General features: G+C 37.1%; 1 protein-coding gene across 4 annotated transcripts in view; it reads left to right on the forward strand.

Moving 5' to 3' along the window:
• LOC149205301 (TITAN-like protein) overlaps positions 1-17737 on the forward strand; it is a 102472-nt gene extending 84735 nt beyond the window's left edge. For all 4 annotated transcript variants that reach the window (XM_089394979.1, XM_089394980.1, XM_089394981.1 and 1 more), the window contains exon 7: positions 17416-17737. In XM_089394979.1, coding sequence (XP_089251105.1) covers positions 17416-17502 — 87 coding nt within the window. In that variant the 3' untranslated portion in view covers positions 17503-17737. The remainder of the gene's footprint in view (positions 1-17415) is intronic.
• Positions 17738-27612: the final 9875 nt, after the last annotated feature.

Consider the following 27612-nt stretch of genomic DNA (forward strand, 5'->3'; position numbering starts at 1 on the left):
AATTACGATTGTTTATGTTACTTAAGTACTTAGTGTGAGTTAGCTTATAGCAAAAGTACTTAACAATGATGAGATGACAATCTTGAACAAGATAAATTGCTTTAGAGACACCAGTGCAAAACTTCAACAAATTCTCATAGATGTAAAACGCCAAATTTTCAACAATGTTCGATACCACTTTAAGATAAACTAATCACCATTTAGGATAACCAAATGAAAACTTAGATGCCAAGATTTAGAGTGATTACTAAAGACAAAGATGCCAATCAGATTCCAATTATCACAAGATCAGAACTAGAGCTTAAATGTAGGAGTGCTTTAGGTGCCAAATTTCTAGAAATTTTATGAACTTTTAGAGTAAACTACACAAGTGTTAGATCTCAACAGTTGTACTTCAGAAAATTTCAGCGCTTATTAATGTTATGACAACAGTAAAAAAAATCACTCTAAATTATAAAATTTGCCCAACATATGAAGTACAAAACTAACTTAAATGCCAAGATTTAGAGTGATTACTAAAGACAAAGATGCCAATCAAATTCCAATTATCACAAAATCAGATCTAGAGCTTAAATGTAGGAGTGCTTTAGGTGCCAAATTTCTGGAAATTTTATGAACTTTTAGAGTAAACCACCCAAGTGTTAGATCTCAACAGTGAAATCAACAATAGTGCTTCAGAAAATTTCAGCGCTTATTAATGTTATGACAACAGTAAAAATATCACTCTAAATTATAAAATCTGCCCAACATATGAAGTATAAAACTTTCCAGTGACCAGCAGAAGTAAATTTATGTGTCTAGCTTAGTTTATGAAGATGTATTCAGTAATATTTCAGACCTGTAATAAGTTATTATAGTAGTAAATTGACCCACAGATCAACAAACTAGAGATGTCAGAAACAATGCCCAATATACCAAAAAATAGTAAAATTCACCCAACTTGAAAAAAAATCAAATTTTAGGGTTTTTAGAGGCTGTGATTCAAAAAGTTTAAGATTTGATCTATTTACTACAACAGTGAATAATTGACAAATCAACAAGCTAATGCAGTTACAATCAATGCCAAAATTGCCTAGAAATAGAAAATTTACTGGAAATTGAAAATTGCAAGTTTTAGACTCTTATTAAGTGTATGCTTCATGAATAAATTTTAGTTATGCAGTAAATTCCAGCAAGCATAAAAGTTAGATCTAGGCTAGATAGATCTGGGATGCCCAAGTGGCCAAAATTTATGAAAATGAATATTTTGGAATTTTAAATAATTTTGACCATGTAGCATGTGATTTTAGGGCTTAATTGTTATTGATTTAATCGCTGCAATAAATCAGAGATAAAACTAGGGTTTAGAGGTCAAACCCTAAGCCCAAAGCCTTGATGATTACTTGCCCATATTTGCCAAAATTTCTCCAATGTACTTGGCACCTAAAAACACAAGATTTGAACCAAAATTGCTGCAAAACAAATTGTTAGAGATAAAATGCCGATCCTTTGAAGAAACTCTTGTTTGCAAGGAGATCTAGCCCTTGTAGGGCTTATGGCATTGATGCTTGCAAAATAGATCCCAGAAAATGGCTAAGGGCCATGGCCTTCAAAAAATGGGTTTTTTCCTCGATTTGAAAATAAGCAACCTGCAAAAATGGCCTGAAAACCTTAGACGTCTAGGCTTCTTGAAGTCTCCAATGCAATTTTTTTCTCAATTCTAAAATAAATTTAGAATAGAAACCCAAATAACCAATATAAAAAAATTAAATTTCAAAACCCCAAAACCCCAAATATATACAAAAATACTAAAAATCTCCAAAACCCAAGTTAGAAAAAATTATTTACAAGTTAGATCTATAAAATTATTCACAAGATCTACGAATATACAAGGGTTTTAACTTTTTTTTTTTAAATTTTTGAGAAAAATATTTTTATGGAGTTTTTTTTCCTTTGAAGAATGACTAAAAATAATTTATAAACCCCAATCTATACTATAGCCTTAGCGAAGATTTAATCCACCATATAAATTTTTGGAATCCAAACAACAATGATTCTTGCTCAAGTTTGTGAACTTGGAGGCCAAGAATCGATGTACCTGGAAGCACTATGAATTTATCTCAAAATAATTTGCTAGATCACATGAGGAATCAAACCACCTAAGATTAGCCTAAAATTATCAATAGTATGGTTCTATCTCCATCTAATGAAAATGCAAATCTTACCAATATTCAACACAACATAGAGATGCCCGTAGTCAACTCATACCACAAATCAATAAGCAAGAACACCTTGAATTGCACTCCAAAGTCTTTTATGATTGAAAAAATAGTTGCGGGGCAATAGTTGTTTCGGCAGAAATTTTCTAGCCAGATATCAAGATGCTAGACACAAATGACTCTTTAATTAAGTGGAAAAATAACGGCTAGTTTTTTTGATCTGTCAAAATAATCTTGGCCGTTGATAAACACTTCAATATCTTTTAATCTTGGCCCTTGATTTTTTTATTTTCGAGGAATTTTCGAATTTATCATTTAATTCCATTTTTATTAGCTCAAAATTAATTATTTTGAGCTAATTTCGTTAAAAAATTGATTTTGACTTAAACACCAAGGTCCAAGGGTCGAAATTTTCTTAAAATATACAATAATCCCTTGGTGGAGGACCTTTAAAAATTGACTCCTCTAGGATCCACAAATTTTCCATTTTTCTTAAGACAATTTAATTTTGACTCTCTCTAGTTATTGATTTTTTGGCTTAAGATTTAATTTTATTTTGCCAGAAAAATTAATTAATTTACACACGAGGGGATTTAATTATTTTTCCATCCTCTAATACATAAGATTTTACATTTACAACCCTCAAAGGGGGAATACACATTTGGCTTAGACCCTCAAGACACATAACCCATTTGTGACACAATATGATCTAGTAAACCAAATGATTTGTAATAAAATAATTAAGCCAATTAACTTAAATTATTCCCAAATCACTTTTACACCAGACTAAAAACACTAGGACTCATCGAAGATTTCGACAAGAAATTTCACCTTAGCTTTGGGGTTTAAGCGGGAGGGAAAACACTTTTTGATTAACCATGTTTAGAAACACATGTAATCAACGAGGTTATAAAACCTCCTAGGATGAAATTCGTCATCAAAATCATAGGCTTACCTAGGTTGTTACATATATTCAAGGTCTTACTAGGATCATTTACATTAGATAACTTGCAGAATTGGTTTACAATGACATATAGAAATTGGTTTACAATGACATATAGACTGCTGACAAATGATCTGATCTTGTTGAAATATTTTGGCTCTTTTGCTTCCTTGGAATTTTGACAAATCCGGTGCAATAGGTCCTTCATACATGACATTGACTCTCTTTGACTTAATGACTAATCCTAAAGGCTCACAATGGGAGCCATCACTAAAAATAAAATTCCTTGCTCATCAAACGGATGAGACAAGCATTACAAAAATAATTTTATTTTTCTTTACATCATGCATAAAATCACATTTACATGTCATTATGAAGACCTAGTTACACTTTTCAGCATATCCTTCAGTGCCATAGACCTTTGGTACCAAAAAGCTGCCTAATTTCATATTCTTGTATTCCCGCATTCAACCTTCCTATCAAAACAAAACAACGACAATTGTTTGGATTAAAATGATTTGTGATGAATAAGCAAACCACCATTATTAGGAAATATATTGGAAGCCTGAAGGAACTACAATACCCTTCCAAATGTTAACACAATTAATAATTGGGCTTTCCAACAATGATATTACCCACGTTTTTACACTTAAAAAATCATTTAAGCAAAGTCTTTTGGTAGAAATCACATAAGAGAAATTTTTGGCCGACGTGTTTCATACCAATAAGTGTGGTTCATCATCAGGACCAGATGAAGAGGTAGACCATAGCAGAGGCTTAAATATAGCCGTTACTTGAAATTATGTCTCTACATTGCTCTCTGTTTAAGCCTTTGCTATGGTCTGCTTCATCTGATGTTAATGATGAACCACACTTGTTGGTTTGAAACGCGTCGACCAAAAATTTCTCTTATGTGATTTCTACCGAAAGACTTTGCTTAATTCATTATGGATCACAAAAGCTTGAATACAGAAAAAAATCATGGTGAATTGGTAACTCGTTGGAGTAATCTGAGCGAGGCCCAAGATCAAATTTAGCGGCTGCCACTATAACTATATCCAAAAGCCCGCAAGCCAAATTTGAAACCAGGTGGAGGGGATAACATCCCAATGAACCAACCACCTTGTCGTTCCACGAGGAGACTACCTATGTTCTTGCCTATGTACTTGCAATTAGTCAGTATGTGCATATATTGTCTAGGGACAATTTTAACGATGGCTGAAGTAGAAATGGGATAAACACCAATAGTTTAAGGCATTGTCTTCTAGCATGAATAAGTAAGCCGCTATTAGTAGATAAGAAATGTACTATTACTAGTTAGCAATACTTAATGTTACCAGAAGGAAGACACATGTTTTTTTTTTAAGTGTATTATACTCTAAACTCTATGTATCTGTCATATAAACCAGTGTCCTATATCCCAGGGAGGGGGAGATGTGTTTGTGTTCCTCTGCCTGTTTATTTGTAAATCAAAGGTTGGCCTGAATAAAAATTTTTTTTTTAACCCTTAAGGTTGGTCATTAAAAAATAATAATTTTTTGTATGCCATAGTGATCTAAATATATAAATAATAAATATACCATTATTCCACCTTAAACCCTAATCTATTAAGCATGGAGAGGGATAGAAAAGCTCAAACGCCATTGTGATTAAATAGTCACTGAGGCTGTGAAAGCATTGGATTTTGTACCTTGAATTTTCAACCCTCTTGACACTTCGTAGATTGGCTAGGATGGATCTGTGATAGTTTAGGTTATACCATTTTTCTTGTCATATTCTATAACCATGCTAATGAGGCAACTTAAATACTTGTTAACTCCTAAATTTGCCCCCTTGAAAATTAGATTGTTGATGACAGCAAATTTCATCAGGTTGGAGATTCAGAGACATATGCAGATACAATTTTGCTAGGGTTCGGAGTTGGTTCCTGTTACCCATCAATTTGCTAGGTAGAATGATGGTTTCTGTAAGGGCAAGGATGACATGTTTTAGCACAGAGATTGGTCTTGTTGGTGCTTTTGTTGCAGGTTGCCAATTAAATATTTTTTTGGAACACTGAGCCTGAACAAGGCCACTGTTGTAGCAGATTAACTCCAGCATGATATATAATGTGAAGATGAATTTGCAAGAATGGAAATATGTCACAGCAGGTTGCCAAAACAGGAGTTCCAGGGGCTAGTGGTGTCAAAAAAGAAGGACCATTATGCTGCTGGATTTTGTGTAAGATTAATCTCTTAGACCTTTACAGTACTGTAATAATACATGGACATTTGTATAGAGGTGGCTTAAGTACTAGTGCAAAAGATGGATGGCAAAATAAGCTTGATTGCTGAGCTGTGGAAATGACACATGAGCTGAATAATTGGGGACTGGAAAAGACATAGGCCAAGGTACTTGAAGAGCTGGAATTACTCTCTTTTGGTGCACAGCTAGAAGAATACATACCTATAGCATGGACTTGGTTATTTTTGGAGAAGGAGCTTTATAATTGCTGACTGTGCACAAATCTCAGCCAACATTACAGAGCAAAAGGTGGCGTTGACTGTGGAACAGAATATGGGTGAGAAATTGTGAGTACATAGACACACTCACACACATGCAGTGCTGAATTAAAGTTACTAGGGCCGAATTAAGGTCAAAATAGAGCCGGCCTACATTAGTTTAAAGATTATAGTTTTAAAAAAGGTTATTTTATTGGGGTTGTCTTGATCTGATCTTAAAGAGCTGACTTTTGTTTGGGAGGTTTGTTGGCACAGTGGTACACTGGCTTGGCAGTTATGCACTTTGTTGGTTGCAAAGCGATACATGGACAGGTTTCTTGCTTGATCAATAAAGGATACACCCGTGGAGGGCCTTTGAGGTTGACGTGGCATTGCCCTTGAGAAGTGTGCCAAAGTCGTTAGTTCTCTTGGATCTACGACCACGAAACCAATAACATGGGCCTTTAAATAGATGAACTCCTTAGAGAAATGTGCAAGGGGACCACATTGAACAAGCAAGATATCTTACAATCCTATCATAAGTTGCACCCTTGAAGAGTGGACCAAGGTATTTGGTTATGCTGTCGAAAGATGTGCCAACAATCCGATGTGAAATCAACTGCACAGTGCACACCAAAATTAGAAATGGTTGTTCCAGTGCTTTATCCCATGCAATAACCAATTCGTCCCTCAACAATTACCATAGATAGGTGTGCAAGAAGGTCCACTTTGGTTGCTATAAAAGCCTCCAAGAGAAGCACAACTTGGGAGCAGATGCAAAGTTCTATATCCATCGGCAAACAGCATTAATCTGCTCAAATCATGAACCATAAGTGGGATGACCTAGGGGAATGTGCAGTAATGTGCTGTTCTAATCAAATAATCAAAACAATGTGTTGTGAGGAGAAACTATATGCCAAAACAATCAACTGATTGTTAAAACCATGGACACAAGATGAGAGTGATCTCGCAAATCAAATATCTACCATCCAAAGTATAGTCATCCATCCTCCCTTAAGGTTCACGAATCACTGAAGTAATAATCTAGGTGAAACCTCAGGAAACCATCCCAACAAACCAAGCAACTAATTTACCACATCAATTTGCAATACTCAACCAATAATACTTAGGGAAACCCTTTGTTGAGGGTATCCCTCCATAGATGTGCTAAGGGTCAATCAAATGTGTGAGCAATGCTATACAAGACCCTCAAACATGTATCAGACACGTTTGCTAGATGCAAACCTCCAAATAAGGGATGATCATGCCAACAAGATGATAATCCATGAAAAGTATGCATCAAATCAACAACTTAAGCACACACACTCCTAGTGCAATTTGCATGGCCAGGGTCTTCACTTTGAAGTAGTCCTAATGGTATATGAAGGGTTAACATGGAGTACAATAGACTTAGGAGGTGAAGAATCACCAAATAAAATTTTAGAGAGCATAGAAGACAACAAATATCAGATTTAGCCACGTGCAACTGAGAGCTAAGGCCACAAAACAGTCAGAGAATCACTGCAAAACAATGCAAAGAGAGTCACAATAGAGAAAGACTTCAAGATTGTGAACCATTCATAGGAGTAAAGGATATGATGAAGCAAACACATAACATAGAAATACTTAACAAAATACTCAAGGAAAAAGACACTATACCCTCCTTAAATTAATCCTACATCTACAAAGGATTATCAACACAAAATTTTCATGAGCATGGACCCTTTTCGGAGAGAGTTAGGCCTCTATCCAGCTTGAAACCATGTTAAAATTCATGGGAGAGAGAGTTTCACGTAAACATAATAGTTTGTTATATTGTTTAATACATCTTAAACCCATCAAGGCCGAAACACAAAGCATAGGTTTAAGCAAACTCAATAGAGATAGAAAGAAAAGTTCTATTTTCAAGGTTTCATACTTTTGAAATGGAAACCCCTATAGAATGTAATGTATATCCCAATAAAACAAAGGAAGCCACAAATGATGGTGACAAAAGCTAATTGTGAAATTCTTATTCGCAGTCATGGTTTAATTGAGCATGGATTGTTGTCCAAGTGATTCAGGAATCTGAGAATTGCACTGATTAGGGAATTCAAGGAGTTTGGAAACATGGGAATTTAGAGAGTTGTCTATTATTTATTTTATTGTTGGATTGAAGGCCATGAAACTAGTCTATTCATTAGAAAGGGTGAAGCATATATTCAAAGATACAAAAACATTCATTGAAAAATGCGCCTAGCATATGTTGTTCAATTCATCTTAAAATTGCACATGTGAAGTTTTGCAAATTGAAAACAAAAAGCTTGTATTTAAAACAACAAACAATATTTTAGAGATGCAATGCAAGTAGAATATGATGCTTTAATGAAATACAAAACTTGGAAGTTAGTTGAATTACCTCCAAATAAGAAATCAATATACTGTAAATGGGTATATTGAACTAGGTTCAAATTGAATGGTTCTATTTTATGTTGCAGGAAATGCCTAGGGAGGAGCCGTCTCGGTACCGAAGACGGCTCAGAATGCCAAAATGGCCTTGAAATGGGCCCAAAACATTGTTGATCATTTGAGACGGCGTTTCACCATTTTGAAATGTCGTCTAGGCCAACTGACGACATTTTAGGCGTTTCAGTTGCTACGAGCCATGATTTGGGCAGAAATGTATTTTTTTTTTGTGTTTTTGCCAACTCAAGGGGTCAAGAAGGGCATGGGACCGTTCTAACAACTAAAGACACTAATTAAACATTTTTTATGTGGTTTTTAACAAGATTTAATAAAAAATTTAGAAATAGAATTCTCTAGAAACCCTATGAGCCTCTTCTTTTCTTTAAAAAGGCACTTCATTCGCTCATTTCTCACACACTCTTCTGCAATAGAGACTTCCTATAGCAACAACAAAGAGTTTATTTGTGTTTTGGAGTGTGGGCAACAAGAGAAAGGGTGTGGGAAGTAAAAGGAAATGCGTGGCATCAACTATTTATGTGAGTTTTTCATTTTCTAATTTTGCCACATTCATGGCTTCTCAAAGTTGTGTTTCTAGTGCCCCTAAATCCACTCAAGCAACCAGGAAAGGATATTATCCTCTATGGAACTATGTTAACAAAGTGAAGCAGATGGGTTCCGGTGGTACGTGGGAATGGAAGCGCAATTTATGCAAAAATGAAAAGACCTTCAAGGGCTTTTACACAAGAGTGAAGGCTCACGTTTTTGCATGAAGAGATAGAGGGTATTGATGTGTGTGTGCACATACCAAAAATCTAGAGGCGAAGGCTAAATTCAAGAAAGAGAGAGATGATGATCAAAGGTTGAAGGATCAAAGAAGCAAAATCGGCATAGGCACTACCATTCCTCACATTATTGATAGCATTGAGCCAAGGATTGTTTAGGAAGCAAGAAAGAGGAGGGCACTATAAGTAGAAGCAAAGTTATCCAAGCCATCAACTCCAATTCAAGACAACAAATTGTTGAAAATGATTGATAGTCAAGGGAGAGAAGAAGCCGACTCGAGAGTGGCAAGGGCCATCTTTGCTTATGGCATCCCTTTTAATGTGGTTCGATCCCCATATTGGCAGGGTTTGGTGAGAGTGATTAACAAAGCCTGGGGCCAAACTATGAAAAAGTTAGAACAATTTTGTTGAAGAAAGAGAGGCAACTTCTTGATAATGTTTTGAAACCAATTCGTAACTCATGGGGTAGTACAGGTCTTTCCATTATCTTAGATGGTTGAACTGATACAAGACACAGAGCTTTGCTTAATGTCATTGCATCATCACCAAAAGGAGCCATGTTCATTAAAGCAGAAGATGTTTCGTGTGAGGTAAATGATAGTAAGTTCATTGTTGATATTTTAATTTTTGCTATTGCACAAGTAGGGCCAAAAAATGTGGTGCAAGTTATCACAACTAAGGCACCTGTTTACAAAGTTGCTTGCTTAAATTTTGAGAGTAGATAAAATCACATATTTTGGACTCCGTGCATTGCCCACTTTTTGAATATGATTTTAGATGAGATTGAGACAAAAACAAAATGGATTAAGGAGGTCACAGGGCAGGCTATGTGAAAATTTGGAAGCCTGAATCTTATTGCAGCCACTGGAAATTATTCACCTAATTGTTATTTTAATTTAACAATTTATTTGTCGTTTCCTACAACAAATATTGAATAACTCACACTACAACGTACACAAATAAAACTACAGAAGAATAAATGCTGGAAGAAATGCTAGCACACATAAACTAACGCAATTATTTTTGGACCAATGTCCTCGAAAAAACCTAACATGGGGAAAAACGATGCAACAACAATGAGTGTTTTATTTTATTATGCTATAGTAAAATATGAGTACATCTATGGATGCCTAATTGGCAATCCAAACAAGAAAATATGGGCAAAACACTGAAGGGAATTACCCTTCTCCCACAAGCAATCTCTGGCTCGACTTTCCCTACCAAAACTTGGCCTCTTGGAGCTCTGCGTCAACCTCTGTGCTTCTCTGCGTAGTTGGTTGGACGACTTGATTTAGATTGGGCTTTGATGAAGTTGTTTTGCCTTTGGATGCTGAGGAAATCGACTCTCTTGCCCTCTGGGACTTCTTCTCGGTCTCTGGAACTCAGAACGAATTTTCCTCTCCCCAAATCGAACTACCTAGTTGAAGCAACTACGCAGTTCCTCAACGCTGCCTCTCTGGGATAACTCGGCCCTCTTGTTGCTGCCTCTTTAGATCTGGAAAATCTTTCCTCCGGATCACTGTCCTTGCCCCTCACTCACTGCTTCGATCTCACTAGCTCTCTTTTTGACAATTGACTGTTGCTACTTAGGAAATCGATCTGTTCATGATATCAAACTGCTCAAGTGTCTTCTCCAAGTGCCCATCAACTTCTTATAATCCTTTGTTTGGACTCCAATGACCAAGATTAAATCTTAATTGATGGCTAGGATTAAATTGAAGTCGATTTGTGTGAGTTTCTAGAACATTCACACCTTGACTTAATTTTAATTAATTAACCATATTCCCTAAGTTTAGACTTAGGAAATATTAAAAAACTGGTTAATAATCTAATTAAGTCATTTCTAGGCGGAATTTCCAGAAACTATTTCTGGGTTTTTGAGATCTCTTGTATTCTAACCTCTCCACAAATTTTCAAGGCTAGAACATATCTGATGCTACAAAAACCAACACCCCCTCTTAGTGAGGAATTTGTTATAGCGCTCCACTGCACCCTGTCTCTATATCATCTCCTGTTACACTGTTGATGTCTGGCTGTTGCTGCCCACCAAACACTATACAACTCTGATATTCGCTACATCTATGTTGCTGCTGACTCTGCTATACTGCTGCCAACACTGCATCTGCACTGCAATTCCCTTTCATCTGTTGTTGTTGCAACTGCAACAATTGCAATTGAGAAGCATCCTAAATACTGAATCAATTGTGATCAACATGATGTTGCAGTCTCCCGAGTCCTAATTGCTACTAGCTTTGCTCTGTCTACTGAAGACTCTGCGCTGTTGCTGACTCTGCACTGTGCCAATTGCACTATTGCTAACTCTGCACTGCGCTCCCCAGCATTTGACTGTTATTAGTTTGCAATTGTCACTCGCCTTTGACTGCATTTACTGCCACTGGTCCATCCCGCTACTAGAAAACTGTGGGCCCTCGTAGCAAGGTATTGATCCAAGAGGTGGACTCCTCAAGGATCCTGCCCATCTGTAGCACTCTGGGGCTACAACACCAAATCTCCCCACCTCACTCCTGGAGGTATGTCAACAAACATGTCAAAGTCTTCCTCTAGCATGGAGGAAAACCTATCGATTTCTGCATGAGCTGCAACTTGAACCTGCTTCTCCTCTTTGTCCTCCTTTCTGAGAGGACACTGGGTACTGTAGTGACCGAACTCACCACATCTGAAGCACTTGACCTTCGACAAGTCCTTCTTTTGCTGCCCCCCTGTCCCTGACTGGGACCCTTAGATGCGAGGGCCACATTCTCCTCCTTTACGTGCTTCGATCCGCTGCTGCTGCCACTGATGGAGCTCTTTAGAAGAGCTCGCCTTAACTCCTCTTGCTACTAGATTAGCCCACATTCTGTCCCACCTTGGCAAGGTATCTCTGCCCAAAATACTTTGGACGAATACCTGCCACTCCTCGGAGACATTGTTTAGTGCCAATCACACTAGCTTTGTGGGTTGAGGCGCTGCCCCAAAAACTGACAACTAGTCTTGGACCTCCTGAATCTTGGTGAGGAAGGAGTCTATGCCTTCCCCCTTCTGCATCCGGATGAGCCTAAGCTTCTCCTCTAAGTACATCTTCCATTGCTCGGAAGTTCCCTGTTACAGTGTGGAAAGTGTATCCCACATTTCTTTGGCCCTTCCCTTGGCCGCTATGTGTGATACCACATGATCCTGGACACCATCTAGGATTAATCTCTTTGCTCTTGCCATCTCCTTTTTGTACTCTTTCAATTGATCTGCATCTTGTTGCATCCTGGGGCACTGCTACCACTGCATCAATATATGGCTTCAGGCCATATTCATCTAAAAGGAAAGACATCCTTGCCTTCCAGATGACATAGTTGGAAGATCCATCCAACCTGTCCTGATCTCGAAGCCCAACAATGGCCATCTCAACAAATGTTGAAAATCTCCTCTTCCCTTTTGCTCAGCTGTTGCTAGGCTATTCACACTCCCTTCTAGAGTGAGAATCTCTGCTCACAATGACTGCTGAAATTTTTCCCTCAGTGTGTGCTCTTCTTCCTCCTGACGCTAGCTATGCTCTAGAAAATCGCTGCAAAACTATTGCGTCCATCGAAAGATATGCTCTGCGAAAATATTGGGCTGCTCCCTCTGCCTCTGGAATCACTCGATTTGGAGAGATTGAATTTTTCCGTCTCTCTTAGAAAAATCGAATCTCCTCAAGAAATTCGGCCTCTAGCAAAATTATTGCGTTGCCCTTTGGGGTTTTGATCTTGCCCACACTGAACAACGAAACTCCTACTTCCTTCGCTATTGAGCTCTCTAGCTGATCATTTGCGCTTTGATACCATGTGAAAATTCGGAAACCTAAATCAAATCCTGTTGCAGCAACTAGAAATTATTCACCTAATTGTTATTTTAATTTAACAATTTATTTGTATTTCCTACAACACATACTGAATAACTCACACTGCAACCTACACAAATAAAATGGTGGAAGAATAAACACTGGAAGAAATGCTAGCACACACACATAAAATAACAGTTATTTTTGGATGTGTGTCCCCAGAAAAACCCAACTTGGGAAAAACTGTGCAACAAAGAGGGTTTTATTTTATTATGCAACAGTGAAATCTGAGTACATCTATGGATGCCCAATTGGCAATCTAAACATGAAGAAAATTTGGGCAAAATATTGAAGGGAATTACCCTTCTCCCACAAGCAATCTCTGGCTCTGCTTTCCATACCAAAACTCGGCCTCTTGGAGCTCTGCGTCAGCCTCTGCTCGGCTCTGCATAGCTGGATGGACGACTTGCTTCGGAATGGGCTCTGATGAAGTTGTTTTGCCTTTGGATGCTAAGGAAACCAACTCTTCGGTCCTCTGGGACTTCTTCCTGGCCTCTGGAATTGAGAATAATTTTTCCTTCCCCCAAATCGAACTGCCTAGCTAAAGCAATTGTGCAGTTCCTCAGCGCTGCCTCTTTGGAATAACTCGACCCTCTTGCTGCTGCCTCTTTCGAATAACTCGACCCTCTTGCTGCCTCTTTGGAATAACTCAACCCTCTTGCTGGTGCCTCATCATTATAGGTAATGATGATGAATTGATTCAAGGAAGGAAAAAATGATCTTTGCAAATCATTTGGTATGATGGACTTAGGATTATTATTTGTTGGGCCTCGAAGTTTGGCAACAACCAAACATGATTTTCATCTTATAGGCAACGTTGCTTTAGAATTGTTGAACAAGTGTAGAATGAAAGATTGTAATCCTAGCAAAATACAAATGGATGTAAACTTAAAGTTTTTGGAAGATGATAAATAAGAGGTGGTTAATGATTTGCTATATTGTCAACTTGTAGGAGTATTGGTATATCTCACCACAAGTAGACTAGACATAACTTTTTGCAGTTGAAATGTTTTTAAACTCTCTCAAGGAGACATTGGAATGCAACAAAGAGAGTACCTGTTTGGTATTGTACTTAGGAAAAATGATAATTTTATTGTGAAAAAGTTTTAAAGATGTTGCCTAGGTAGATGATATGGATGAAAGAAATTTTACAACAAGTTATGCTTTTACTCTTGGTAGTGGAGTGATTTCATGGGCAAGTTTAATGTAACCTTTGGTAGTTCTTTCTACAATAGAAGTAGAATACATAGTAGTAATTGTAGCAACACATGGAGCAATATCTGTGACCACCAAAGAGGCATGAGATGAAAAATAATACAATCTATCACTAAAATACAAAATATGTCGAAATTCATCATCACTATATTGGAGATTAATCTCTTAGACCTTTACAGTACTGTAATAATACATGGACATTTGTATGGAGGTGGCTTAAGTACTAGTGCAAAAGATGGATGCCAAAATAAGCTTGATTGCTGCGCTGTGGAAATGACACAGAAATGGCACATGAGCTGAATAATTGGGGAGTGGAAAAGACATAGGCCAAGGTACTTGAAGAGCTGGAATTACTCTCTTTTGGTGCGCAGCTAGAAGAATACATACCTATAGCATGGACTTGGTTATTTTTGGAGAAGGAGCTTTAGAATTGCTGACTGTGCACAAATCTTAGCCAACATTACAGAGCAAAAGGCGGCGCTGACTGTGGAACAGAATATGGGTGAGAAATTGTGAGTACATAGACACACTCACACACACATGCAGTGCTGAATTAAAGTTACTAGGGCCGAATTAAGGTCAAAATAGAGCCGGTCATGAACTGAGATGCACTGCCGGAAATGTGAGGCAGTGTTGTGGATCACAAGAGCACTTGTGGATGCTGTTTTTCTTTGGGTTTTGCTTTGATATCCTGGATGAGCAGGAAGCAGAAATCGGTTGCCTTGAGCACTGCCAAGGCCGAATACATTGCTGCTAGTATGGCCTCATGTGAAGCTGTCTAGTTGAAGAAGCTCTTCAGTGAGCTGTTTGGACATGTGCTGGATATCGCCGCGATCCTCTACGACAACCGAGTGGGATCCGATTATCAGAGAATCCAGTGTTTCATGATCGCTCCAAGCATATAGATATCAAGTACCACTTTATTCGGGATATGGTACAACGAGGAGCAATAAGGCTCCATCACGTTGGGATAGATGAGAAGGTCGCCGATATTTTGACAAAGCCCCTAGGGAAGGTCAAATTCTTGGCCTTTTGAGAACGACTTGTAGTCGTGGAGAGACCCTCTTATGAGGGTCCTGTCTGAGATGGACATTGAGCTCTGGGAGCTTTGGGGGGGCTTGGGGTACTTCTTGGAGCGATGAGCAACCATAGGGTGAGTGGTTCAACCTTCCCCTAGTGGTTTATTGTGTATAGGGTGATTGGTTCATTCTTCCCCTATGATACCCATTGACGACATGTGAGCAGGACGAGTGGTTTATCCTTCTCCTGTCGAGACATCCTACTCATGTAGTCCGGGACTCATGGGAAGTACCTCTCATCTGGGCAATGAGTAGAGAAATGAGGACATGGACCATAGTGCTACCGATGGACGCATCGTGTACTACCATACTCCCTATGCTAGGATGTCTGATATTGATTTGGGATCAATGGAAACTGACTTCGGGTCAGTAAGAGTATGAGACACTCTTTTGATTGGAACTGATTTCGGGTCAGTAAGAGTGGCATGAGACACTCTCTTTTGATTGGGACTGACTTCGGGTCAGTAGAGAATGGGTCTTCTACTGTTTATGTTTATGTTCTATCTGCATTTTACTATCATGTTGATGTGATCGCTAAACTGAAATTGATATTGGGCTCATAAAGAAATTGAAGTAAAATTGCTCTAAGCATAGAACATACCATTGTTGCCTAAAATTAACAAGAGAGCATAGGTATTATTCATTTTTAGACACAGGTTTATTTTTGTTTTTAGAACTATATATATATATATATACCCTTGGCAGAGGAAGAAAGAAAATATTTATTTTCAAAGGTTGCATACTCTTTGTGAACATTGCAACCCCTAAAGAGTCTAATGTTTATTCTAATTAGACAAAGGAGGCTACAAATAATGGTGACAAAAATGGATTGTGAATTCTTATTCCAAGTCATTGAATCTCCAAGCCAAAAGGGAATAAAAAATAGTTGAACTGAATATGGATTGTTGTTCAAATGATTTGGAAATTGCACTGATTTGGGAGTTTGGGTATTTGACAATTCAGAAAATTTGGAATTTGGGAATACTACTTTTATGAGGGTGATGAGACAGTTTGATTAGTAACTGCATGATTTAGTAGCTATGGAGTGAAGCTATTTAAGAAATTTTTCATTTTATGTTTTTGTTGTTGCTTGGTATTGTAGCGTTGGAGTATAACCTCCAATAGTATATATGTTCTATTGTAAAAAAAATTCCCTGTTTTTTGTTTTTTCTAGCTGGGTTTCCAGCCCAGTGTTGGTCTTGGGGTATTTTTGGTCACTGGCGTAGTTCGTTTCAGATAGTTGAAAGTGTCAGAATCTGCACATGTTAGTAACTTCTTTTATGCTTATAAAAGACTCTTGTTTGTTCGATTGAAAAAATAATGTTCTGATGTAAAAATTAGGCTGTTATGAGTAGTAAAATGATAATTAGACACCATTAAATAAGGTGGTTAGGTTGTGCTGGTAGCAAAACTACCTAGCCAATAACATAAAAGGGACGAGAAGTATAAATTTTAGGGTGAAGTGTCCCTAACTGTCTAATGTTGAAACAGATTTTCTTATAGGTGTGTAATTATTTCATACAAAATGAACAGAGTTCAAGGTAATGATTCTCTTGTTTTCTCTTTGCTTGTGTGCTCTTACCACCCTCCCACCACGCTTGTCAAGATGACCTGTCTTCAAGCCTTAGTGCATTCAAATGAATAAAGTTTTCAGTTAATGTTTTGACTATCGTGTTGCTGATCTCTTTCGTTGGTTGCTGCTGACAGACTAGTAAGCAGAGTAATTGCCTTGGTAATTCTTGTTGACAAGCCCTTCTGGGCATGTTGTCTCTTTTGAAATAATATCTAATTATAGTATCTATTTTTTCTCCTTGGATTATTAAATGTGCAGTAGTTTACAACCTTTAAATATGATCCTCCTTGCTAACCATCTTATGCTAACCAACATGTTCTCTATTAGCGTAATCCCTTTCTCACTGCCAGGTGGTAGTCTCTTTTTGGCTTTGTCAAGTGATTTCTTATGAATACCAGATTGTATTGAGATTCTGGTCGGTCATGCTCTCTTCATGAGATACCATCTATTTTAATTATTTTCATATTGTGATTCTCTAATTTTACTTAAATTTTTGAGTACTTTCACATTTCTTTAACGTTATCAACCTCTGAGTGGCCAAATCTTGTGACCAGAATAAATACTTAAGTATGCCCAAACTGACATGGGCTACCTGAAGTGCTTGCAATTGCGTGCTACTATTTTTTGAGAACTGTCTGGGCTGTCAGATGTGACCTATCTTATAGAAGTTGCTTTTAATGTCTCTTGCAGGTTTTAAGTTGGGGTGGCAAGTCAGTTTTGTATTCAAGTTTTTGATGGATGTTTGTGTTTTGTCCCTGAATGTATTGTATATTTGGGAAGCTATTTAATAAAAGCTAAAATGGACTACCAAACTTTATTGTGGGTGCAGAGAATGGACTCCAAGGTGGGTACTGAAGACCAAGATGAAGTCCGTATTGACAATTTATCATCTAATGGTGTAGCCTTTTCTCCATGACATGTTTTTGATGTCTAAAAAGGTTGTTTTTTGCATCCCCCACTTAAGTTGTATGCATATATTGCTAGTAAAATTCGGTTAAAAAAGGTAAAGAAATGAAATTGATGTGTAAGATGAAGTTGAAAATTTTAATGCTGGTGTACACTAGCTAAGAATTTTAACCCATTCTTGTCTATGAATTCAGTATTATTACCAATAAAATGCCCTTTAACAGGTTGCAAAATCATTTTAAAAATAGATGGCATTTGATGTTCTGATGAGTGTCTTGCTACTAAAATGTCATATTCAAGAGTATCAATATTTATTTATATGGCGCAAACTACAAATTTCTAAATCTACAATGATACAGGCTGGTCACAACAATTTTGTTTTGGCTAGAAATACATACCATATTAGATAGATTATTATATTAGATAGACTTAGGAATTTAAAGTATTTTTTTGTTACTCAAAGAAATGTGTATATTTCATATGAGGAATATACAAGGTTGGAAGCCATTATAAGGATATACACATTATGAGCTCAACATGTCACATGTAGGAATTGGACCTCCATGAGAAAGATAGCAACATTTCTCCCAACCACCCATGCTACTTCCAATTTACAGGCTTATAAAATATATCAATATTGTTGATTTCCTACAATGCTGAACAATAGAAACCAATTTTTTGATCTGATAATTACTTCTTGTGCCACATATATTATTAAGCAATTATACACATGAAATCTCAACAGTGATACAACAAAAACAATAGAAACAAATAAGATCATAAAGAGACAACAATGCACAATAGAGAACAAATTTTCCTTGGGAAACGCAAACTTGGGAGAAAACCCAACAACTCTTCTTTTAAGAGATTCTTTTTCAGCAAGGTTTACAATAAAATATTTAGAAATTTGTGCCAAAGACCAAGTCCAAAATTTAGCCATTTCATCATTTTTTTTCTGCTCCCACACGTGTCTTTTATATAAGAGAAATGATGAGTGAGTGAGACAAATCAAGTATCACATCATGCACATATATACAAGTCGAATGGGTGAATTTACCCCAAGGGACACCTTTTCATGATGGAGCCGATTTGTTCCTTTTGAGCCTACATGAAACCGAAAATAAAAAAATTATTTTGTTTTAATTTCCATAAACTTTCTAGGCCGACTTAGGAGACCTCTTGGCATGTGGGAATACCTCCCGACACTACACAAAATCAACCCTCCCTCTTAGTGAGGGAGGTATTCTCCTTGGCTGCAACAAATTCTCCTTTAGCTGAAATTTCTCCTTCCTTAGGAGTAGTTTATGAGCTTGCCATGTTGATGCATGTTTATAGAAAAATCCATCCTAGAGTGGGCAATGTAACTCATGCATGTGGGTATCCAGGGCTTTTGGTCAAAGTACTTTAAGGCTCCTTAGGGAAATGTAACAATCTCCTCTAGTCATGACTAGCCAAGTCCTTTTGGTATCCAAGTTCTTCTAGCTTCTTAGGAGAGAATTTGTCTTTCGACCATTCACCTTTCTGGTTAAAGTCATTTATGACCTAGTCGAGTCCTTCTGGCTTTGAAGGTGAATTACATCTACCTCCTTCGATTGACATAGCCAAATACTTTTTGCTTCTAAGGAGATTTGTCCAATCTTATAATTTCCTTGGGACATTCACCTTTGGTTGACCTAGCCAAGTTCTTCTGTCTTTAGAGGTGAATGTATCTTATAATTGCCCCTATAATTGCCTTGGGCCATTCACCTTTGTGGTCAAAGTTCTTTATGACTTAGCCAACTCCTTTTGGCTTTTAAAGGTGAATGTATTCGTCTTCCCTTGGTCAAAGTTCTTTATGACTCGATCAAGTCCTTTATGGATTCAAGTGTTAAAATTGGCAACTAGGGCCAAACTCCATGTGGGTCTTATTATTATTTTTCTTGGATTCCTCTTGTCGAGAGGTGTAGGATTGATCTAAAGATCATCCGATTCCAACAAGTATTCATGGAGATATGAATTTATTTGTGTTATGGGATAATTCGTCATGGTCGGCTAGCAACCAAATTGCCCCCACTTATCCTGTATAAATAGAAGAGGACTTTAAGTTATTTGACACACTTACTCTTGTGATCTCTCTTCATTTTGTTTTGGGTTTGATGAAGATGAGATCTAGAGGGAGTGCCCTAGGATATACACTGCCCTAAGAAGACATGCCCTAGATCTAGATGCAATCATGGTAGAGAAGGCTCTACGCTGCCCTAATATGGTAGAAGCCTAATGCTGTCATGGAGGACAACCCTTATGGTGGAGTCTAAGAAAGGTTCTACACTGCCCTAAATGAGACCTTCCTACACAGCAAGAAGAAGCCTAATGATGCCCTAATGCTACCCTAACAAACTGTTCTAGGCCGCAGTTTAAAGAGGGTTTTTATGTGCCCTAACCGTTGTGAGTGCAAGCCCTAGCCGCAGTCCTATTGGGAGGACTATGGTCTTAACCTAGCCGCAGATAATGAAAAGACTTGGCCGCAGTTTTAGGGGATCTCTAGTAGTCAAAGATAGCTACCATTCGCTACCTAAAAGGTTCCTCATCCACAGTCTAAACACTCAGTCTAATTTGCAGTTTCAAAAATGCATCTATCTGCCCAAGCCACAGTGAAAGGTGAAGGTTATAGCCACCAGAATAAAGGTCTCTAGCAACTGTCATTTGTGCTTCAAACCACAGTCAAAGTAGGGCCAATTCTGCCCTAGTCACAGCCCTCAAGGAGATCATCTTGGCTGCAGTTGGAGAAGACCCTATCAACCACAAATGATGAAGTTAAAGAGCTCCATATCTCTGTAAAGAAGGAACCCTTAGACGCTGTAAGGAAAGTCAGGTGTGGTGACTATGCAGTAATAAGGCTGATTGGAAGACATTGTTGTTCAAAGATAGCTGAGTACTGTATGCTGTTGGGCTAGGCCATAGGCCATAGCCAACAACATAGATTGTGTTAAGGGTTGCACAATTCAGTCTTGAACCTCAACTTAGATCATCACTGTATCAAGGATAAGGATTGAAGTATGATGTGACTGCTTGTATTGACAACATGTTTGGATGCAACATAGTTGGATGCAGCATGGTGTTAGAGACAATATGTAAAGTGCAACATAAGTATTACAACAACATGATATTTTGCAGTAGCATGGTGATGATGTATTGCAATATGCTTTGAGTGTTTGATGGGTACAACATGATGATGAGGTACAACTCAGTGATGGGAGCAAAATAGTGATGAGAGCAGCTTGGTGTTGGGTGCAACTTGGATGGATGTAGCATGGACAATGAATGCATTGATTGTTGGGTGCAACTTGGATGGATGTAGCATGGACAATGAATGCATTGATTGTTGGGTGCAACATGATGACAATGAATGAAACACACTGTTGGATGTAGCATGGTTAATGCAACACCCTATTGTATGCAGCATAGAGCAACATGAATGGTGCAACATAGTGCAACATGGTGCAACATGGTGTAATGAAGTGCAACACAGTGATGGGTACAACATGGTGATGGAATCACCTGTGTTCATATCTGCTACCTCATGTGTCATCTTCCTAGAGAAGATCTCTGCTCTTATTTTGACAAGTCAAAATGTTGACTTCTGATGTATATGTACACTCTCTCTCTCTGCTAAACCACTGAAGAATGTATATGTACTATCTCTCTCTCTACTGAACTACTGAAGAACATAAGAAGAATTGATCAAGGGTTTCCCCACATTGGGGTTTGTCCCTGGATGGCGCCACATCTTGTGTCCTCTTGTCTTGGCTTGTCTTTTGCGATTTATGTTTATGTTCTATTTGCATTTTACTATCATGCTAAATGTGATTGCTAATCTGGAATTGATATTGAGTTAATGTGAAAAATTGAAGTAAATTGCTCTCAGCATAGAACATACCTAAAATTAACATCAAGATATGGTGAACCCAATCCCGCAAAGACTTCATCATTTCCTTCTAATGAGGGAGACATTCAACATCATACTAAGCTCGTCTTTGAAGTAAGTCCATAATCTGCTCATTTGTGGATTTATATTAGAGCTCTTTTGCTCCCCGTATCATGTTTTGGATGAAGTGGCCCGACCATGCCCTTCTGGCTTTTGAAATAGGTCTTCTTGTGGTAGTCATGGTTTCTCCCTCTGTCACGTGAGCAAGTCCTCCTGCCACTGTTGCTCCCTCTGTCATGTAAGTAGGTCCTACCAAACAAAAGATACAAAGATAAAAGGTTTATCAAGAAAAAACGACAATAATCAAGGGAGAAAGATATGAAGTACTTATCTCTTGATTAATGAAGGAATTGTAGAGGGTTGCAAGGCATTTGTCAACTCTTGCTTGATTCTTGCCTCCTTGCAGAAATCACTAAAATCCATCTACAATCTTTATCAAGCTTGAAATGCTCATCCTTGTCCTCAACATCAACTGTTAATGCATGTAACTTTCTTTCTTGCATGACTTGTAAGGGATAGGGTTTCTTCATGTTGTAGATTAACAAGCCATTTATTGAACTATTTAGTGCTACCAAAGGCTCAACAATAAGCTAGCATCAACATCAAGTCTACCCTTGGATCTCCCATTTGCATTTAGCACTCCAAGTCTTGCTTTAGGGTTTATAAACCCTAAGTATTTCAACTCTTGAACTAGTTTGTCCTTTGCCTTATAACCAACGTGCATCACCAATTTTGCTACACAATGATCCTTGCTATGCTATTAGTTTTGATGTAATGCTTGGATAGGGAGAATGACACTCAATCCAACACTTGGTCATAGTTTCGCTTTCAAATTGTAACTGGATACACAACCAACAAATTGAAATCATGATGATCCTTCATACGCTTTGCCTCCACCAAAACCTTCGTCAATTCAACTATTGCCTTGTGTATTACGGCATGACCATGTTGAATTTTTTACTAGGATGCATTAGATGTCACCACTCTGCTTACTATGGAGAGACATATGGTAATGTCGAGCACCTCGTAAAACTTTTGTTAGAAGAAAACACCAATTTTTGCATTAATGTACATTATTTAGTGTAAGGAATTGCCCTTACATGAAGCTACATGGGAAGTCTAGAAATGCTTCAACACACGTCACTCATTTGGAGACCACAAGCACTTTTGTTCAACTAAGCTTATACTATCAAGTGCTTTTTTGCCAAAGTTATCTGGATCTTGCCCTTGGCTCTGACCCATTATTCACACATTTATTGAAATTGAACCTTTGTGGGTGGCCAAATATGTCAATGTCTTCACCATTGAATGGAAATTATAATTTGAAGGTTGAAGCCTTCATATTATACCTGTAGAAGCAATTCACTCTAATGGCAAATGCCACACTTAACACAACTGAGTTTCAAATTTAGTTCCTTGCCCTAAACACAAACTCTTTAGGTGTATCAAGCTCGTATTTGATATTGATATCCACAACAAGAACAACAAAAAAATTAACATTTGAAGTACATGCAAACAAATCACAGGCCATGTATTTATTCTTGTTATTATTCCCCTCGTTCTCGTCTCCGTTAGTTGTAGGCAATAATCTATGACCTAGTGTGTAGTACAAAAATGTTGTGGCTCCTGCCGCGGTAGCCATGGTTGCTATGGCCATAATTATTATTGTTATCTATATGCCTTCGTCACCGACCCCAACAGAATAATGTGTGTGCATATGAGTAAAATACTTCTTCAACTCAAAATATGGCAAACCTCCTTTTAAAAGCATCACGAGCTAAGCTTAAAAATTAAGCTATTTATGTGCGCCAATGAAGCAACTTCGGTTTGATTCCATGGGGACTTCGGTTTGATTCCATGGGGATGCTCGTAACATAATTATAGGGAAAATATGCACACTTGTCGAATCAAACTCGTGACTAGCCACTTGAATCGCAGGCATTCGACCTTTGTTAAATCATCCATCCAACTACGCCGATTGTGCACCACATAATTTAAGTACATAGTGCCACCATTAATCAATTAAATCACACTCTCTCTTGGAATGATCAACACACATGCACATTCATTTAGCCTTAGACATGCTCTGTTTTCATTACTTAGATTGACGACTTTAAGAACTTAAACAATGCGTACTCAATCTTTGAAACCTTTGCGCACTTGAACCTTTTAACAAATTGACCACAACTATGCTTGTGGATTAGATCGTACTAGTGATTACAATCCACACATTCCTCAAACAAAGATACATGACAAACTCAGATCAACAACACTACATATCATTTCATTTTCATTGCATAAAAAAATGACATCCCATAGGGGCAGGATGAAGATTTGAAAAACACACCACATTTGATCTGGGGTGATATGTTAGAATAAAGAAAAAATAACACGAATATTAATCACACCATCGTTCTTAAATTCATATTGCCTTTCTCCATAGACCACCAAATCAATCCCTGAATAATGATCTTTCAATTGTTTAGATTAGTCATTGCGAACTTGACGAATGCTCTTTTTTACAAGGCTTTGATACGATGTTGATTTTTCTATAATAATAAACAATGGAAACCAATTTTCCGATATGCTAATTACTTCTAATGATCTTCAATTAATTTATCTTATGCCACATATATCATTAAACAATAATACACAAGTTCTCGACAATAATGCAACGAAAACAATAGAAACGAATATGATTATAAAGAGATAGCCATGCACAATATATACAACAAATTTTCCTTGGGAAACCCAAACTTGAGAAAACCTAGCAACTCTTCTTTTATGAGAAATTCTTCTTCAACAAGATTTACAATAAAATATCTAGAAATATGTGCAAAAAACCAAGTCCAAACTTCAGTAATTTCATTCTTTTTTTGCACCAACAAGTGTCTTTTATATGAGAGAGATGATGAGTGAGTGAGACAAATGAAGTGCCACATCATGTGTATATGTACAAGTCGAAAGGGTGCATTAGCCCGAAGGGACAAACCATTTCATGGTGGGATTGACTTGTCCCTTTTGAGCCCTCCATGAAACCCAAAAATAAAATTTATTTTATTTTTAATTTCCACAAATTTTCTAAGAGGAGGCCTTTTGGCATGCGGGAATACCTCCCAATGCTACACAAAAATCAACAAGTATGTATTCAACAATTTTATGTAGCATAATTTATAATACCAATAAATACTAAATTCTTTTAATTTTAACACTTATGAAAGTCCAAATTCTTTTAATTATAGATTGACTTGTAAGGGCATGCCATATTTCTTTGGGAAATATTTTCTAGTATTTCATTTTTCTGCTATCATACTTGTTTGGAATATATTTTCTAGCACTTCATTTTTCTACCATTCTAGTTATCTTCCATTGTATATAAAAATTAAAAAGGGCATGCCATATTTCTTTTGGAAATATTTCTAGTATTTCATTTTTCTGCTATCATACTTGTTTGGAATATTCTAGTTATCTTCCATTGTATATAAAAAGTAAAAAACAATTGGAGGCTGAAACTATACTTTTAGTATGTAGTATACTTTGAAACTGTCATTGATTTGCTTAAGAGCTTGTTCTTCTTGGTTGTAAAGAAACAGGGTAATGGCCCAAGACTAAGGTATATGTCGAGTAAAAGCATTCATCATTGAGGACAATGAGTTATTTAAGGTGGCATGGTTTTCCTTGATGAAAGGTGATAAGTCAACCCACATTCATGGGTAGTAGTCAACAATGGCTTTCCACATTGTCAGTTGACAATTAATTTATGATAGGTTTTGCCACCTTCGGAAAAAAATACAAGTAAAAATACTAGTTGATACATTTTTTGCTTATTTTTGTTGTTTGTCTTGACTTGGTTGAGGAGCACTAAGATTGCTCATGACACATAGATGGAATATATAAGGATTTCCTACAACTGAAATCTAATTATATTTCTTATTAAAGGGAGAAAGATGAAATGTAGTGAGAAGCTATAACTTGCAATAAATGGAGAAAAATAATGACATTAGGGCAACAACCTCCTTAGTAGAAAAGATTCTTTAACACGTGTGTTCAAGAAAAAAATTGAGAAAGAAATCTCCAATAACGACAAATATAACCCCAAAATAGTAGCTCTAGAGCTAATCGTAAGTGCTCTAGAGAGAATCACGGATCTCAAGAGAAATTAATTTATGAACAAAGATATGTCAAAGGTATAGGTGCTCTCAAGCATAGAGCATTTTATAAGAGAGATGATGTCCAAGGTTAAACAATGATCAAATATAATTATAAGATAGTACAAATGACTCTCGAGTGTGTATCGATATGGGTTCATTTTAGCCACATACATCAATGATTATTACATATTTGACATAGCCAAAAGTGAAGATTACACCATTCTCAACACTCCAATTTATGAAATATAGATGAGATTGGTTTATGGGTTACCTAATTCTATTAAGTTTATGGATGCTATACAAGAGTGAAAGAGTTTATGAGTTTATGGGTGAGTGCTTTAATGTTGAGAGTGTATTTTTGGATGTCCAACTCACATCTAAAATTGGGTTTATGGTTTATGGATATCTTGTTTAAAAATAGCTCTCACCCAAAGACATTTGAGAGTGGGTGTTTTGAAATTCCATTAATCATAATTATTGGAAATTGTGCTTCTATCTTATGTAGATTATTTGTCTTCATAAATTAATTACGACAAATAACAAATAAAATTACTAGTGCAATTTTCACCAATAATAATAGAAATTGAGAAAGTAACACACATTGAGAAATTTAAACGCTGCGATTTTTGGACAATAGTCCTTGGAAAAACCCGTGCAGGGAAAACCAATTCTGCATATGAGGGTTTTATTATTGATAAATCTTCAACAAATTAAGAATTATAACCACTGGTTGCCTCTCACTAGCAAAGCTCTGGTTAAAATTTTTCTTTACTCCTACTGGGAAAATTTAATTGGAAATACAAAATTTCCTTCTGCAAATCAACTTAGCCTCTCTTAGGCAATTCACACTTCCTCCTGCAACATGCACTGGCTAACTGGAAATTTGAATTCTCCTTCTCGACAACTCACATTGCCTCTGGGAATCAATATTGTGAGTAAATCTGCCTCCAACAACTCGATTGACAAACTCAAATTGCCTCTGGGTAACAGTTCGACAACTTGCAACTAAAACAAGTCTTTGATAACTCACATTGGATAAACTGGTTACTCACAATGCTTGATTCGACCTTCTCTCTGCATAATAATTCAACCTCCTTTCCTCGAAATATTGGAATCTACGTGAAGAATTTCTATGGAAATCCTCTCCTCAATTTCTTTGTTGAAACTCTGTTGTTGGTTTCCTCCACGCTATCACAATGCCCTTGCTATCATTACAATTTTGTGTCTCAAATTTGATCTCCGAAACACCATTGATTTGCTCTTATAATCACTCATTGATGAATCACCGACCATGATCTAACTCCAATCAATGACTAAGATCATCTTCCTTTTCACGACTTTTCTGAAAGTCACTAGAGAAAAATCAATTTATCTCAATTGATTTATTTAATTAACTGTTTTTCTTTAAGTTAGAATTAGGAAAATAATTATGAACTAGATAATTAATCTAATTAAGACATTTTTTTTAGGAACTTTTTTTTTGGTCTTGGAGATAATTATCTTCTTGTGTTCCTTAGCCTCATAGACACCAATAGAGACTAGAACAGTTATATGAGCTACAAAAACTAACACTCCCTCTTAGCGAGGATGGTGTTCTCCATACTCCCAACTTATCCATGAAGAAAACAGTTTTTCCTACCCAAGGTCTTCGTCAAAATATTTGCAACCTACTACTAATATGTGGAAACAAACTGTAGCCAAACTAATCCACATTGTACACAATCTCTGATGAAGTGTTATTTGATGTCAATATGTTTTGACTTATCATGGAACACTGGATTTTTAGAGAGCTTGATGCGACCTTGATTATCGCAGTAGACGCTGGTTGAATCCATCCTCTAACCAAATAGTGTCACTAGCAGCTTCTGAAGTAAAATAGATTTACATGTGGACATGCTCGTTGCCATGTATTCTGCCTTTGCAGAACTTAGTGCTACAGAGTTCTGCTTCTTGCTACACCAAGAGACAACCCCTGATCCAATACTGAAGCAACAACTTGAGGTGC

This window comes from Pinus tabuliformis, chromosome 1_2, assembly GCF_031772625.1.
Source record: "Pinus tabuliformis cultivar Carrire ecotype Pingquan chromosome 1_2, CPIR1, whole genome shotgun sequence".
Lineage (NCBI taxonomy): Eukaryota > Viridiplantae > Streptophyta > Pinopsida > Pinales > Pinaceae > Pinus > Pinus tabuliformis.